Below are 17,599 nucleotides of genomic sequence, written 5' to 3' on the forward strand. Positions count from 1 at the left end.
GTTAAATTTAACAGCTGACAGATATTCAACATAATTCATGTGTGAGACAGTCTAACAGAAGGACGGACAAAACCAGTCAAATATCAGCGTTCATAACTCTGAGTTCTTTATTACCATTTTCTAAACTATAGCGAATAAACTGATAATGTGAGAAATGTTAAAAGTGTCTGAATAACTTGCAGCATCTCTAATCTTCTCTGATAATGAGGGCGGGGCTATAACCTGTCACTCACATGAGATCAGCCAATAGCAAACCACAACCATCCAATCAATTCCCCACAGACACAATCAAGCCCCGCCCACATTTGTTCCTGTTCCAGTAGCGTTTCACTCGGAAATACGACATAATAGAGGAGAAAAGACCAGAGCAACTTCACTTTCATGATGACTAAGTTGAAGCAGAAAGGTGTAAATTAGATGCAGTAAATGATATTTGAGGTTTTCAGTGACTAGCTAATTATTTGTCTTTACACAACTATAGGCTATGATTTAAGAAGAATTCAATTCTTCATTAATTAATTCTTTTTTTTTTTAGTGATCGATGCAGCGTTTTGCAATGTGGCGTTATTTTCTTGACAATAGAGCTGTCAGTTATGAAAACGATCTGCAGAACATTGCAAGTACCTATTTTAGGACTACTGCAATAATTTATTCTGCTTTCACTTCAATTCATGTTAAAGGCCCCCTGAAGTGCCTTGAAACACACAGCATTATTTAGTGTGTTGAAGTAATTTCCACTGTAACAAGAAGAAGGGGCGGGGCATAACGAGCAGCTCCTCCCCTTTTTAAAAATAGCCAATAGCCTTTAGTTTATATATATATAGTGCACTATGTGCCGTTCATCATGTAGGAAACAGTAAACGTGTGAACAAGTGACCGATTTCAGCTGCAGCTTCAGCGTCTGTTTATAATGTAGGGGGCGGAGCTTCAGATTCTAGAGAGCATTTGATTGGACAGAAAATCTGATGAGAAGCTGAAGTGCAGAGTGATGTCATCATCAGAATCATTGATCCATATTGGCAGAGTTTTAGGGCACATAGATAACAGTAAGGCTAACATACACTGTAAAAAGTGATTCTGAGTTTTAGTCAGGTGGACTAGTAAAATCATGTCTTGTCAACTTGCAGTGTCTCACTACACAATAGGATGAGTTATGACAACCTCAACTTGAAGGGAAATGGAAAACTTTAAATAACGTGTTCATATAACAACAAAGCATAGGTTCTATCAACTTTCTGTGTAATGCGCATGTGCCAGAAACTCTACGTCATGATGACGTACTATTTGAACGAATTTGAGGCAGACGCGCCATCGCCATTTTTTTGCACGAGAAGTTGCTGATGCAAGAAAAGACGAAGGAGCCCGCGTTTGAACGAGTACAGGTGGACTTTTATGGACTGCAAATAATGAAATGAGTAAGTATACCCTAATTTGTGCTTTCTTTCATGTTAAATTAGGCTTGTTTCGTTAGCGCATCTCGTCCGTGTTTTGATTCCAGGCACATTTTGATTACATTTGGCAAACTCGATTAACGTTAGTTATCAGGAGCCACACGCACTGCCAGGCAAATTTCTGCTCGCTCGACAGAGACACCGAGCTGCTGTCGAGACGTGAGCAGAAAGAGAAGTCGTCATTAAAAGTTAATGTTTATAAATAGATAAAATAGTGTACATATCATTTTTTTTAGCGTGTTCTTAATCGGTTCATTATCGTTAGAAACACCTAATAACCAGTAATGTTAACGTTAAGTTAATATCTGAAGCAGCGCGGCCAGTCCATATTTGTGTTTAACATGACAAATAAAAATGCTTGATTGACTATTATGTTTCTTAAACGCCCTGTTGTTATTTTTTCAAATGACATAGGCTACCATATGAATGTTTTTGAGCACGTGCAAACGGCGTGTCTTTTATTGGTAAGTTGCGATGTAAGTTATTAATATAAGTTCATAAATTTTTGTAGTGTAATAATCACATTATTAAACTTATATGTAATTTGTGTTACCTGTGAAGCTCTGAAGAATCATGAAATTCAGAATTACGTTATTTGTAGAAAACATTTTAACATAATAAAAGCTATATGTATAGCATTGCTCACTTTTATATTGACAGCAACATCATCAGTATAATATTCAATGCATCACCCAGCCATAGAAATAAAAAATGTTGATATTTTTTTCCTCATTGTATTTGGGGAGTAAGATGTTTTAGGGCTAGGGCAATTCCACGCAAAACTGTCACATCCATAACGCCAACTAAATACAATGGCATTGTGTTGGCGTTATGGATGTGACAGTTTTGCGTGGAATTGCCCGCTACATGATTATGACAAAAATCATAATTTTGCCTATTATAATAAATTTGTTTACACAACAATTGTAGACACAAACAAGTGCTGTTCTATTAGAAGATATGGGAAAACTTAATATCCTAAGATTATATGACCAGTTCTTTCATGTTGAGTGAAATTAAAATGTTTTAACTTGTTAATGTTGTAAGACTGTCACTGAGACCCTGGCATCTTTGTTAAATTTGTAAATGCATTTATGTTTTTATAGATCAGCAAAGAATTCACCAGGCTTGTGTCAAAGGACCCGAGCAAGTCCTTTTTGGAAGGCCTAGATGGTCATCTCTCAAAGCAGATACAGTTATTCAGGTCAAAGCGTTATGAGGACATTCCAGAAATGACTTCAGTACTGGAGAACGTTGATAAGGATGTGAGTCAATTTATTTTAAAGCAGTCTTTCTCTCCCCAAAATGACAATTCTGTGATCATTTACTTACTTACTCACATCATAAACCTAGTGATAGTGACATCTTTTCATACAATGACTTCAGAGTAACTGTCTAAAAAGTAACCTATACGATTTGTATGTCATATTCAAAGTCTTCTGCCATCATACAATCTCTTTGTATGATGAAAACATACACATTTCAGTCATTGTTTACAATAATGTTTTATTGTATTAGCTACTACATAAATATCAAGCCTCATTGGTTCTTGCAAGTCTTTTGATCAAATGTCATGACACAAGAACTAATGAGGTTTGATGTTGTTGTTGTAGTATGTCGTAGTAACCTTAACACTGATATGATCTGATCAGTTCATTACACAAAGTTTTAAAACTTTTAAAATAGGCAACATGACTCATCCACTACTTTTAACTGCATTTTTTATAGTGTTGACTTGTCCTTTATAGAGCTTAACAGCCTAGCCATTGTTCATTTATGAATATTTTTGCATGTGTTTAGAGTGGCATGTTGGTGAGTAAATGACAATTATCATCTTTGGTAACCTATCCTTTAAAGTGTTGTTACAACCTCAATTCATTTAAGGCAGGGGTGCCCAATCCTGCTCCTGGGGAGCCAAGATCCTGCAGAGTTTAGCTTCAACCCCAATTAAACACACCTGAACCAGCTAATCAAGGTGTTCAGGATCACTACAAACTTCCAGGCAGGTGTGTTGAACCAAGTTGGAGTTAAACTCTGCAATACATTATTGGCCCTCCAGGAGCAGACTTAGAGTGCTTTCACACTGGGGTCATTTGCTGCGGTACGAGCCCGAGCGCGATTGTTCCTGGTTTCACACTCAATTTGATTCTATTGAACCCTGGTGCGTTTGCGTGCATATTACATCATGGCAAACGTGCACGGCGCATGATAGAAAACAGAATGTGGGTCAATATAATTCGGTGCTATTATGCGCAGCTGAGTGAACAACACAGGTTTACTGTGTGTGTGTGTGTGTGTGTGTGTGTGTGTGTGTCGCATAAGGTGACCTTCTGCTGCTTGCAAACGGACTCTTTTGAGGAGACAGTGGATTTCCAAATTTGTTGCCCTGATTCCACGTGCTGTGCGCGAATACACTGCAGGCTCACTCTCGTTCGTATCCAAGGTAAATCATCAACACTGTCATCCCTTACATGTGTTTTATTTAACTAAATACATCATAATCAGCTAAAACGCATGCGCAGGTCACTTTACTTCCTGTAAAACTGGGTGCGTGCTTGTTCAGGAAGTAAAGTGACCTGCGCATGCGTTTTAGCTGATTATGATGCATTTAGTTAAATAAAACACATGTCCAGGATGATGGTGTTGAAGATTTACCTTGGATACGAGCGAGAGTGAGCCTGCAGTGTATTCGTGCACAGCGTGTGGAATCAGGGCAACAAATTTGGAAATCCACTGTCTCCTCAAAAGAGTCCGTTTGCAAGCAGCAGAAGGTCACCTTATGCGACACACACACACACACACACACAGTAAACCTGTGTTGTTCACTCAGCTGCGCATAATAGCACCGAATTAATAAAAAACACAATATATTGCCCCATGTTCTGTTTTCTATCATGCGCCATGAACGTTTGCCATGACGTAATATGCACGCAAACGCACCAGGGTTCGATAGAATCAAGTTGAGTGTGAAACCAGACCAACGCTGCGGAGAGCGCCGGGAACAATCGCGCTCAGGCTCGTACCGCAGCAAACGAGCCCAGTGTGAAAGCACCCTTAGACACTCCTGATTTAAGTGCCATGAGCGTGTTACACCCACTATTAAATCTTATTTTGGTGCTGAACAAAAAGGTAACAAACAACTGTTGTTGCACCACATCACTGGTAAATTATTTACAACAAAAGTGTACAAGTGAAAATGTGCAAATTTGAAATGAATGTTTTTATTTTTTCTAAAAACAAGACAGAGGGAGGGGGAGAAAGGATAAACGAATAAAGAAAAACAAAGGATTGATCCAATAAAGCTGGTACTTTAACCATCCTTTAATTTACAGACAACAAACCAAACGATGAGGACTGCAGCATTGCTTGACCTGCCGTGGTACATGCGAGAGATTCCTTCAAAATTCATGAAGATATGTGAGGTAAGCTGAAACCTTTAAAGGAGAACTCCAGTCAATTTTAACATTGAGCTCATTTTTTTGTACATTTGGAGTGCTGTCAGTACAGAGAACAACGACAAAAATCGGTGTTGCCTACACCGTGTTATCCTCTTTTTAAAATTTGCACCCTGTTGACTTAAATGGGGCAAGTTTTAAACCTGCTTTTAGCCTCTTAAAATCCTTGATGTGTCATTACAAGTGCACAGCCAATGTGAGTGATTCCTTCAGAGTGAACACGGGTGAATCTGACTGCAGTAGATGTGAAAGATATTAATAAAAATGATGTTATTTCAGCCAGCGCTCATACCTGTATTTACATCCTGTTTTCGGTCGAAGTCCAAAGTAGAGTTCACGCGCGTGATCATAGGTACTAAACCTATGCACGTGAACTCGACAATCGACTACTGTGGACTTCGACCGAAAACAGGATGTAAATACAGGTATGTGCGCTGGCTGAAATAACATCATTTTTATTAATATCTTTCACATCTACTGCAGTCAGATTCACCCGTGTTCACTCTGAAGGAATCACTCACATTGGCTGTGCACTTGTAATGACACATCAAGGATGTTAAGAGGCTAAAAGCAGGTTTAAAACTTGCCCCATTGAAGTCAACAGGGTGCAAAGTTTAAAAAGAGGATAACACGGTGTAGGCAACACCGATTTTTGTCGTTGTTCTCTGTATTGACAGCACTCCAAATTTACAAAAAAATGAGCTCAATGTTAAAACTGACCGGAGTTCTTCTTTAAGGCAAAACAAGGAAAAATTGCAGGGGTCTGGGGACTGTAAATTGTTTGTGTAATTGGTTTTAAGTAATAGTACCTTGTTTTGTTTGCATTCTATAAAGCCCAGTGACATTGAAGAGGAAGTGATCAAGGGTGTGGTGATAGGAATCCTACTGGTTGTGGAAAATGTGATGGAACCTCAGTCAGCGTTCTACAATGACATTGTCCTGGTGATTGAGGAAGAAGTGGTAATGCGTCACCTGAGTGCTGTACCTAATGCTTTTCTGAACCTGATGGGCCTGGTGTACGCATTAAACCTCAACTACCCAAAGAAATTCAAATTCACTTTTGAAGTGATACAGCGCCTGTTTATTGGTGTTGGATCAGACTCTTGCACCGCAAGAGTTCACTCTTTGAAGAGCAAGTTGCTGAGATAAGACAGAAAACAAATGTTGGTATTCTTGATTTTCAAACAGACTGTTTTCTTGTTACCTTGTTCTGCTTGCTCTTTCCTTGCCATGTTTCTACGAGTGGGAACTGAAGACACTGTTTTTAAACAGTTTAATCTGTGAAGTTTTTAATACAGCTTATTGTGAATTCTTCATGTACACTTGTTCCTGCAATGAAAATATCTGATAATGACAAGGAGAGTTATTTGTACTATTTTGGCTCTAAGATGGGTCTGTGCATAGAGAAGTTTGCACTTGTTTGTGTGAGCTGTATGTATGTGAGGGTTTTTCTTGTGGAGTTTTTTTTTATCTTTGCAAGATAATTCTTTGTGTCTGTCTTTTGGGTGCAATGCATCTATTTAAAAAAAATAAATGCTGAGAGTTTCAATTTTGCAGTTGTTGATTTCATTAAAAATCTGGTTCCAGATAGATATCTAGAATTTCTTGTTAAAGCAAGCAATGCAGTCCAGTAAACTCAAATAGTTAAGTTATGATGTTGAGGAAAAATGACTATTTATGTCAATTAGACTTAGTTAATGGTTGTGAAAACATGAAAAATTAAGTTCATCCAATATGTTTTTCAGTTGACTTAACTAAAAATGATAAATGCTTATTAATTGATACAGTACGTTGGCTCAATTTACTGCAAGTTATTTCAACAAATACATACAAGTTGAGTGAACTTAAATCCTAACGTTGGTTAAACTTGACTGAGTCAATGCAATAAGATGACTTGACTAAGTCAAGTTGTGTCAACAAATCATTTTTTACAGTGTATTCATATAAAAAGCCAAAAAATTCAAGTTTGATTTCATGGGAACTTTAACCGCAGACCTGAAAGGGATAAATCAGTTTTTTTTTTTTTCATCATATTCATCATTTACCCCATTTTACCACCCTCATGTCATTCATGACTTGTATGACTTATGCAGAACAAAATAAGTAGCCTAGGTAAAATAAGATATTTTTAAGAACTTTGTGAACCAAACAACAGTAGTATTTGGTGCACTGCTTTTATTATTATTATTATTATTAGTAGTAGTAGTATTATGTTATCTAATAAGAACCACTGAAAATAACGACAGTCCTCAAATACACAGAGATAGAAAAAAATATTATTATAATTAGAAAAATATATGTTTCTTTTTACAAAACTGTATGTTTTAGTAGACAAATGTGAATTGGACACGTTATTGATAGGTTGCAGTGAGATTCGCATTTCAGATCCAGCCACACACACACACGGACACGCGCACACACACACACACAGAGAGAGAGAGAGAGAGAGAGAGAGAGAGAGAGAGAGCTGGAGGATTCGCTACTTTCATTCGGCTCACTGAGGTTTCAACTAGCGACACAAGCGGCTGTCTGTCACTTTCACCTGCTGAAAATGATCCTCAAATCCACCTGTCTGCTCGGATTGCTGCTCTGCGGCTGTCAAGGTAAAGATATCAACATTTAAACATTTCAGTGGGCGGTCAAACAGCGGGCACAAGTTGGGCACCTCCATCTCTCTGCATCATCGGTCCAGACTCAGGGGGGAATCTGATGATTTTGGGTGTTTTGTGGATGGACACTGGATGAAAGAGGACATTTGTGCTGCTTTTTCCAACGTGGAGAGTTTGTGAGGAGAATAAATGCGCGTTTACCGATGATCCCTTCGCGTTATGATCGGTTGATTTATGATTGGCACATGACGTGTGTGGTAAATTCGCGGGTTCTGCAGTTCAGTTTAACGGTCATCTCTTGAGGAGATCGATCACTGCAGCGTTTGCTCAGATTTTCTGAAATATATACAGTTTATTTCGTTAACACCGACCATTGTACACTAATGTTTAGAAAATTATCTCCTGTAGTTTTGTGAGGTAGCCTAATCAGCGTTATTATGTCCCCTCACACTTTCACATCGTTGTTTTGTCCCTGCGTTAAATAATTTGGCACGCGCAGTTATCATTTCCTTAATAATTTGATTGATTTACGTTTGTTCGTCCAGCTTGTTCCCCGTTTTATTTCTGTCTCTGCAACTTGATGGATTCGTTCATAGGAATGCGCGCTATAATGTTTTATATCGCTCGTAAAGTACGAAGTACGCTGGCACGCGCGTTCAGAGGTGACACTTCATCGCTTATATTTACAACGCGGCTGATTTATTTCAAAAGCTGTTTGTTGCTTGTTTCTGTGGATGGATAGTGTTCACTTACATCAGATAGACTGAGAGATTCAACGCGACGCGATGAAAACTAGAGAAAGCTACCGTTATAATGGACGAAGGTGATTGCAACGCCCCATTATAGAACTAATTTGTTTACTTCTCGACTTCATAACGCGCTTCGTTCTTCATAACGCTCGCGTTCTCGATTCGTCGCGTCGCGTTGGATGAACCCAGTGTCTTTGGCAGAACGACAGGTGGAGGTAGAGCGCTTCACAGTGTCCTCAGTCCTTTTGCAGTGCGATGTTATAAACATCCCTCTGTTCTCCGCCATCCAGATCTTAAAAAAAGAAAATGCACTGGGATTTTCTTTAAAGAGTTACTGCCTGTCTTAGTCTATTATAGTTCTAGTTATAGGTGGGTGGAAAATGAATTGTTTCGCCCACCAACAGTGGCTGAATGAAGAGTTTTGCCAGTCATCGTTCTTTTCTCTTTTTTTTTTCCAATTCATAAAATTACTTAATATGTTTACGAAATTAAACCACTCTCTTAAGCTATTTATATAATAGATTTTTTGTAAGCTATAGCAGTGTGCACATCTTATCTATACTATTGTATGTGTTCAACTCTCCTGCTTTGCAGTTGCAACCATTCAAGTGTGCACTTTTGCATTTGATGAAAGCACATTTCAATGCACATTTGGATTTGCAGTGACAACGCAACTGGACAGCTTTCAGTTTCAATGACGTTTGACTGTTTTTCTGACAGATGTTGCTTAAAATATCAGTGCTAAATTGTCAAAAGACATGATGTTGTCCATCACAGATAAGGCAAAATTACCTGCCTCTGTGAAAATAACCACATTTGGCTGGTGGCGAGTGTTAATTTCCCACCCTGATTATAGACATACTTGGTGTCAAAATTATGCAGAAATGCATTGTGGAACATATGATTTGTTTGGATTTGCTTTATGGATTTTAATGGTTGACCAGCTGTCTCAGTGATCATATCTGTGTTAAATACTAGGTTTATTTAAGTAGTCAATTAATTCAATTACACACATTGGCTGCGTCCAAAACAGATGTCAGCTGCCTAGTCAGCCAGTGGCTCGGTATAGACAACATTTCTGCATTAAATGCATTACATTTCTCCACCTTTCTGAGAGCTTTGTGATGCTCTCCATTGTTCAAGATAACATGTGAAGGCCTCAAGACCGGATTATATAACATATGGGCATTTGAGCACGTCTGGGGACGAGTATGATTGTCAGTTTACATGCTGTATATTGATTGTAACTGATAGTTTGATTCTTTTAAAGTCCCCCTGTAGTCAATCATTTTATCCCTAAACTCATGTTTGATCACCAAAATGACATATTTAAACATTTTTACCTTGAAAAAATGTCTTCATGCCTTAAAATATCTTGAATGTAACTCGACACGCTTGCCTCATTTAGCATGCGCGGTTTTATGAATATGCAAATGAGCCCCGCCTCCACTCACTCACTCAGCTCAGAGATCCACTGGTTGACGATCACACGTTGATCTGATTGGTTACAAGGTAGTTTGTGACGTCAGAAACACCAACGATTTCAAAACGTGTTTTTGAGACTGTCTTTGGTTCACTGCAGTTTTAAGGAGGAAATACTCAGCAATGGAGTCGACTTATGAATTTACACATGCTTTGTCTTAAAGCGTATATTAAAAACACCACATAGACATATAAACTACATTAAAACTGGATTTTCACCACAGGGGAGCTTTAACATAATATATTTTAGATGATTTTAAATAAGTTTTCCAAGGCAGTTTTCTTTAGAGCTGCTAAATTAACTCTTTCCTCTCCGGCTTTCCGTGTTTTCACTGTTATACGGTAGGGGGCGCTATGACACATTTTCTGAAAGAATACTGAATCTCCTGATCTAAACACATGCGAAGAAGAAGCAGAAACAAATAATATCATATGTAAGCAGATGCAAATGGAAAATAATGCGATTATCAGCATTAAACAGCATATAAATCAAAACCGCCTAATGTTACTGAATGAAATGTCGACTCAGGACGAGCTTTAGTATGAGGTTTAAGGGGTGTTGATGAACTCCATCTGTGTTTAGATCATCATTCTGAATCCAATCCAGACGTACCGATCTGGACCACAGCTTTTTGCTCAAAATGTTGCTTTTTTATGAAACTTCAAGTGTTGATAAAAAAGCATTTTCTTTTTTGTTTAAAAGCAGAGGGTCTGTTCTTTCTTTTTATGTATTGCATGTTCAGATATTTATACATTACAAAAAAAAGTATTTTGGGGGCCATGGAAATTTTGTGAAGATGATCGGTGGATGGCAGCTTTAAAAAGAAAAAATGCCGGCGGGGAAAGAGTTAATAGCAAGATGCTGTCAGTCAGTCAGTCACAAATGGCTGTGAACAATGGCACATCTATTATTATCGGGAAAAGAAACGTGTAATGTTGTCAGAATCAAGTGTCGGATTCTGATAACAATACTTGTTTTCTTTACAGCTTCTGCGTGTGTGTGTGTGTGTGTGTGTGTATAAATAATCACTGAATATGTAAGTCTGCAGTAGTCCACTGAAGGATTGTGCCCTGAAGAAACGCTGAAATAAAACAGGGCACATGTTTAGATTTTCATTCGTCTAAAAGCGAATCTGAGCCGAGCTATCCTGAATTTTTGAGTGCGAGTTTCATTAGCATGAGCAGCGATGACATAACAGCTCTTATTGAGTTCAGATAAGTCATTGTAAGATGCTGAGCTTGATATTCTGTTTAGAAATACCCGTACACATGCATGCCAGGTTGAATGTTAACACTCGAGAAGCTCTTGAAATTGTCATTCACTTTATTTTGTCCATTTGTGGCGCAGAAATGCTTCGCTTGAGGGCTTTTTCTCAAGAGCCCTTCTTTGTGATTTTCCTCACACAGCATCACGGATATATAAAAACATTCAGTCTTCGTTTCCATCTTCACGCTCAGTGTTTCTGAGGTCTGGGCTCTCGGTGCAGTGAATTATGCGCTCTGCGGCGTGGCTGCAGATATCGTGTGCTATGTTAAGTGCCATAATTAAGAGATTTCTCTGAGTTGCGGGGAGGAATCTCAGTGGTGGGAGTAATAAAAGATTTATGTGGCGTACCGTGTGAAGAGTGTACGTCTGAAGTGCATCTCCATTGAGGAACGTGCACGATCTACTCACTGGGGACGGGGGGGGGGGGGGGGGACGGGGGGGGGGACGGGGGGAACGTAAAGCAAAGCGTGCGACAACTAGAGTAATGGTCATGCTTGTACAAACACGTATGCATGCAGATGCATGCATGCTCTCAATATGCAAGCAGACTAACCATTATTTACCAGGAGAAATAGCCACACTGCAGCAGCAAAACAGTTCAGAGGCATACGAAAGTTACAATAAAAATAATATGTGTGACCCTGGATCACGTCACCAGTCTCGAGTCGCACGGGTATATCTGTGGCAATAGCCAACAATACATTGTATGGGTCAAAATTATAGATTTTTCTTTTATGCCAAAAATCATTAGGATATTAAGTAAAGATCATGTTCCATGAAGATATTTTGTAAATTTCCAACATATATAAAACATGTATTTTTGTGAGTGAATGCAGCACAATCGTGAACATTAATGAACAACTTTAAAGGAGATTTTCTCAAATTTTTGATTTTTCTGCATCCACAGATTCCAGATTTTCAATAGTTGTATCTCAGCCAAATATTGTCCTATCTTAACAAACCATACATCAATGGAAAGCTTATTTATTCAACTTTCATATGATGCATACATCTCAATTTAAAAAAAATTGACCCATGTGACTGGTTTTGTGGTCCAGGGTCACATATTACAGTATAAACCGTTGCTTGCTTCTACAATGGTAGATTCTTGCCTGTGCTTTATTTGCAACTTTGATGAATCATTTTTGCAATGCTTGACTTAAAGCCCCACTGAAGTGCCTCGGTACGCTGAGCTTTGTTTGATGCGTTGATGTAATTTCCACTGAAACGGGAAGCTAAGGCGGGACATGTTGAATGGCTCCTCCCCCTTTTCTAATAGCCAATAGCGTTAAGTTTCCCTCACAGACTGACAGCACCATGGAAGCGAATCCGAGCGCTGATGATACGCTGGATTCAATAGTAGAAGTGTGAATAAATTCTATCCATTTCATTCTTAACCAACATACAGTTGGAAAAGGGAATAAAACTCGAGCGTTTGAGCAACCGATCACACACTCCAACCCATATTGCTCTGTGACGTGTCAACGCCTGGTTATTTATAACGTAGGGGGTGGAGCTTTAGATTCTAGAGAGCATTTGATTGGACAGGAGATGTGATGAGAAGCGGTGACGTCATAAAAACCCCTGATCCATTTTAGCGGAAGTGAGAGACTGAACGTTTTGAAACACACCAGCTTATTCATAACCTTAACTAACATATTCATAGTAAAAACTAAAAAACTTAAATTTTGATTTCAGGGGGACTTTAAACAAACCTGATAAACATGTCGAGTGCAAAAACCCTCGCTTAGTTTTTGTACAAATCCCTGAATTTGGCTTGTGTGCTGTAAAACCCAGAGCACTATTTGATTAATGAGTGGAAGGGCGTATAGATATAAACCTGAGCCCACATGAAAACACAACTATATCAGGCCCCTCCATCCCGGGGGAAATATACATGAGGAAAATCATTTTAAAGTGTGGTTGTATTCAGCAGGCCTCAGAGCTGCATAAAGTGGTAATTCAATGATGCTGTATGCATATAATAATATAATAATATGCTTTGATCCCCATGGGCCACAGAATCAGGGAAGATTTACATAGATTCTGCTTATAAAACACAGGTAATCCTGAGAACTTTTTTTTTAATCAAGTTTGGTTGCTTTGTACGCAGTAGAGGTTGAAGGAAATGATGTCGTAATTTTATCCAAAGCAACTTCTAGTTAAAGGGTCATCTATTCACCTCTATGTTGTTTAAAAATATTTAATAACAAATATTAATATAATAAATAAATATAAATAGAATAATAAATATATTTTTCTGAACATAAAGCGCACTGGGTCAAAATTACATTGTTGAGAGAGAGAGAGAGAAAAACACAGATAAGTCACTTTGCATTTAAATATTACATTCAAAATGTATAATGTAAAACACTGGTAAATAAAAACAAAATACTTACAAACATTCTGAACATTATAAAACATCAAATCAAATCAAATCAAGTATATTTGTATAGCGCTTTTCACAATACAGATTGTATCAAAGCAGCTTCACAGTATTAAATTAAAATAAAATAATACAACAAGGTTGTTTCTAGTGGAATTTATTGATTGATAGAATAAAATTAAATATCCCCAAAATATCCCCAACTGAGCAAGCCAAAGGCAACAGTGGCAAGGAACCGAAAAAACTCCAAGTGACCTAATGGTGTCCTAAAACTCCATCAAGTGACCTAATGGTGTCCTAAAACTCCATCAAGTGACCTAATGGTGTCCTAAAACTCCATCAGGTGACCTAATGGTGTCCTAAAACTCCATCAAGTGACCTAATGGTGTCCTAAAACTCCATCAAGTGACCTAATGGTGTCCTAAAACTCCATCAAGTGACCTAATGGTGTCCTAAAACTCCATCAAGTGACCTAATGGTGTCCTAAAACTCCATCAAGTGACCTAATGGAGAAAAAAAAAACCTTGGGAGAACCCAGGCTCAGTCGGGGCCAGTTCTCCTCTGGCGTTTATGAACTAGAGGCCGGATTGTAGTTTGAACTGTAAGATTAACAATATTATATGAATGCCTGGCTGAAAAGATGCGTCTTTAATCTAGTTTTAAACTGGGAGAGCGAGTCCGAGCAACGAACAGTATCAGGAAGACTACTTTTGGCGGATACCGATAACTGATAATTCTTTCGTATGATAACCGATATACTGGCCGATAAATCAAAATCCAAATTTTTTACATAATTTTTGAAAGCCTGAATACAAAAACAAAAGTCTCACCATTTTATCCATGTCCGAAGCACACAATTATAATGTTTTCATTAAAATTTCATGCAAGATTTTACGCTGCACATGAAGTGATTTCAATCATATTTCAAGCAATTCAAAACCATCATGTTTGAACAGTCGCATCTGAAGTGTCTCAGCTGAAGGAAATAATGCATTATTTATCGGCTTTAATATATCGGCCAAATGTTCTTATCAGGCCGATAACGCTAACATTAAAAATGAACATGTATCGGCCGATACCGATATGGCGGCCGATATATCGTGCATCCCTAATGCTTACAGTCATACAGATCTGTACATTTTTGGGTGAATTATTCCTTGTCTTATTGAACATTTACATGCACACTTTTATCCGAAGTGATTTGCATTACATTCTCGGTAAGCATTCAAACCAGCAGCAACCTTCCAGTAAGAACTGGACTTTAGCCACTATATCCCACAACATTCACTCACCAGAACTTGTCAGAATGAGTTTGTTTGTGGACTTTCCGAAATGTATTGGAACGAACGTTTGGAGTTTCGTCTCAATGGAGGTCTTGGCTGTGAATGGTTTCCATCTATTCCGTCTTCAGGGTTTGATGTGCAGCATCACAGTGACTCACCGAGCCTTGTGTGTTTCCACATCGTCCTCCTCCTCTCGTGGATTACGCCGCCACGGCACGGATAGCCGGAGTCAGAAGGAAAGCACGATATCTATGAGACGCTGCATGTCTGTTCAGAGACAGCTGTGAGTGGGCGTCCAGCGAGCTTACAAAACCACACAGACTGTCAGTCTCTCTGAAGACCACACACACACACACACACTCGTGGAGCATCTTGGTCACTCCCCACAGCAACCAACAATCACTAATGAGATCGCTTTATAACCTCGGCTGGTTCTCCTACACAGCATTTCGATTATTTGGAGAGCATGTGGGGTCTTTAGTTGTTTTTCTTGAGAAATAGACCTCAATAATCTAATGATTTTCAGAAGAGATCTCAACAATGCCTCAAACTGTTCGATTGGCCAAAGCCAAACTCAAGGCATTTCAAGGTATAAATAATTTGTGGATTCAGAAACCTGCTGTGACTCTATAGTTATAGGCTGAAAGTCTGTTTTAAATTACCCAGATTCTTCATGCAATAATAATTATATTTATCTGAATATCTGGTATCTTAAATTAAATCTGTTTTTTTTTTTAGGCCTGTTTAATCTCTGTCAAGAACACACGTCACATTTCACCCCAAAATCAAATCAAAAAATAATAAATAAATAAATAACCCATTGAAATTTGCATAAAGAAAATGTATCTTTTTGCAATATGACAGTTTTTTGACAATTGCCATAATAATAAGAAATTGCAATGCAATCACATTCTCTTTAATGTAATGTAATAAAATAATTATGTATAATACAATTGTATTTAGATATATGTTGTATTTGTTTATGCTGTTTTTACGTTTTACTGTAATATAGTAAAAATTTGCATGTGAAACACTAAAAATAATGGCAATAACTAGGGCTGCACAATATATCGAAATATCGCAAATGTATAAATCGCAATATGAATATCGCAACGACTTGCAATAACTGGGGTCATGAACAAAAGACGAAGAGAAAATCACTCGCTGCTCTCGGCTGAATAACTTTTGTAGCTTTAATAAGAATCAGTGTATACTGTATATTTAATTCATACAGTGAAAACTAAGCAGTGTTTTATTTTTACATTTGATTATTCAGTTTCTGTTGTTTAATAACCCTAATGTAGGATAACCTGAACCCCACTGATGTTAAAACACTTCTTATACTACAGTAAAACACTGATGTTCACTTTCAGAAGCTGTAGCGATGTTTTCTCGTCACAAAAAGAATGTGAAACACGTGTAGGTTATATAATTTTAAATATATTTTAAACATAATTTAAGTTTATTTTACACACTTTAAGCATTATCGTATCGCATATCAAATATCGCATTATTTAATGAGTTATCGCATATCGCATTTTTCTTCAATATCTTGCATAATAAAAAAGTCAAAAAGTTAAATATAATGATGATAGTAATGATAATTCTCTCTCTCTCTCTCTCTCTCTCTCTCTCTCTCTCTCTCTCTCATATATGCAATAGGGCTGTAACGGTAAATAAATCGAACTGTACCGTTCTCCACCCGCGGTTCGGCACGCACTTTCATAAATCTGACGACGCATCTATAATATGGTTTATTGAAAATAGCAAAGTATCAGTATCAGTGTGTGTACTGGATCTGTGCATTATATCTTAAAGTGACAGTAGCCTAATATTCCTGCAATCAGACAAGAAAAACACTCACTGATCTCGACTGAATAGCTTTTGTAACTTTGATTTATACAGTCAAATATACAATGTTATTTTTTTCAATTTCTGTACTTGAAAACTAATGTTAGACCGACCTTAAAAACCTGAAAAGCACTGTTTATTTGATTTGTATCTTTGCAGTATTGCATTTATTTGTGCTGTTGCTTGTATTTAGATTATTTATTCTTATTTTCTTTACTTTTATTTGACAGTACTCATTTTCCCCTTAACATACTGAATCGTACTGAAACCGTGACCCTAAAACCGCGACACAAACCGAACCGCGAGTCATTTAAACCGTTGCACCCCTAATATACAGTATGCTAATATAACCCAGCCACTGTGGAAACTAAAAGTGTGTTCTTTGTTTACTAAAAGTGCTTATCGCCCTGCAAAGCCATTCATTTAAAGGTCCCAAACCCTTTTGTTTTTTTGTTTTTTTTTAAATTGCCTATTTATCTGAAAGTGTTTCATTAGTCAAAAGAAGGATCTTCATTCTGTTTCATTGTGGAGATAAATAGTCTGACTCAATAATAACAACAATAACTGCAGTAGGTCGACAGTAATGAGGCCTTTGTAGAATAATCATTGATTACCGCTGAAATTAATCACGCTGCTAGATCTCCATAGGTGGCCACGCCAGAATGGATTATTATAGAAGCGCCGGGCGAATGCCATGCACAACATAACATATACAGGTGCTGGTCAGATAATTACAATATCATCAAAAAGTTGATTTATTTCAGTAATTCCGTTAAAAAAGTGAAACTTGTATATTATATAGACTCATTACATGCAATGTAATGTGTGATTTAATGTGTGATTTAATGTAATATTCTAATTTTCTGAGATTTTGATTTTGTGGTTTTCACAAGCTGTAAGCCATAATCATCAAAATTATAACAAATAAAGGCTTGAGATATCTCACTTTGCATGTAATGAGTCTATATAATATACAAGTTTCACTTTTTTAATGGAATTACTGAAATAAATCAACTTTTTGATGATATTCTAATTATATGACCAGCACCTGTACGTTTGTTCAAAA

The 17,599-nt window shown here is 37.6% G+C and overlaps 2 protein-coding genes across 2 annotated transcripts in view; both read left to right on the top strand.

The window, feature by feature from the left end:
• The first annotated feature begins 1,066 nt into the window (after positions 1–1,066).
• On the top strand, positions 1,067–6,822 carry LOC311078273 (uncharacterized protein). Its single transcript, XM_084107001.1, has 5 exons — positions 1,067–1,415; positions 1,866–1,915; positions 2,558–2,716; positions 4,784–4,873; positions 5,741–6,822. The coding sequence occupies exons 1-5, from the start codon at positions 1,412–1,414 to the stop codon at positions 6,053–6,055; spliced, it is 618 nt and encodes a 205-aa protein (XP_083963127.1). The 5' UTR covers positions 1,067–1,411; the 3' UTR covers positions 6,056–6,822.
• A 588-nt stretch (positions 6,823–7,410) lies between these two features.
• Positions 7,411–17,599, top strand: part of LOC311077389 (neural cell adhesion molecule 2) — a 285,391-nt gene continuing 275,202 nt past the window's right edge. Inside the window, exon 1 of the mRNA XM_084105838.1 lies at positions 7,411–7,509. Within this exon, the coding sequence (XP_083961964.1) occupies positions 7,458–7,509 (52 nt within the window). The 5' untranslated portion in view covers positions 7,411–7,457. The remainder of the gene's footprint in view (positions 7,510–17,599) is intronic.

This window comes from Abramis brama, assembly GCF_963993115.1.
Source record: "Abramis brama genome assembly, chromosome: 2".
NCBI lineage: Eukaryota > Metazoa > Chordata > Actinopteri > Cypriniformes > Leuciscidae > Abramis > Abramis brama.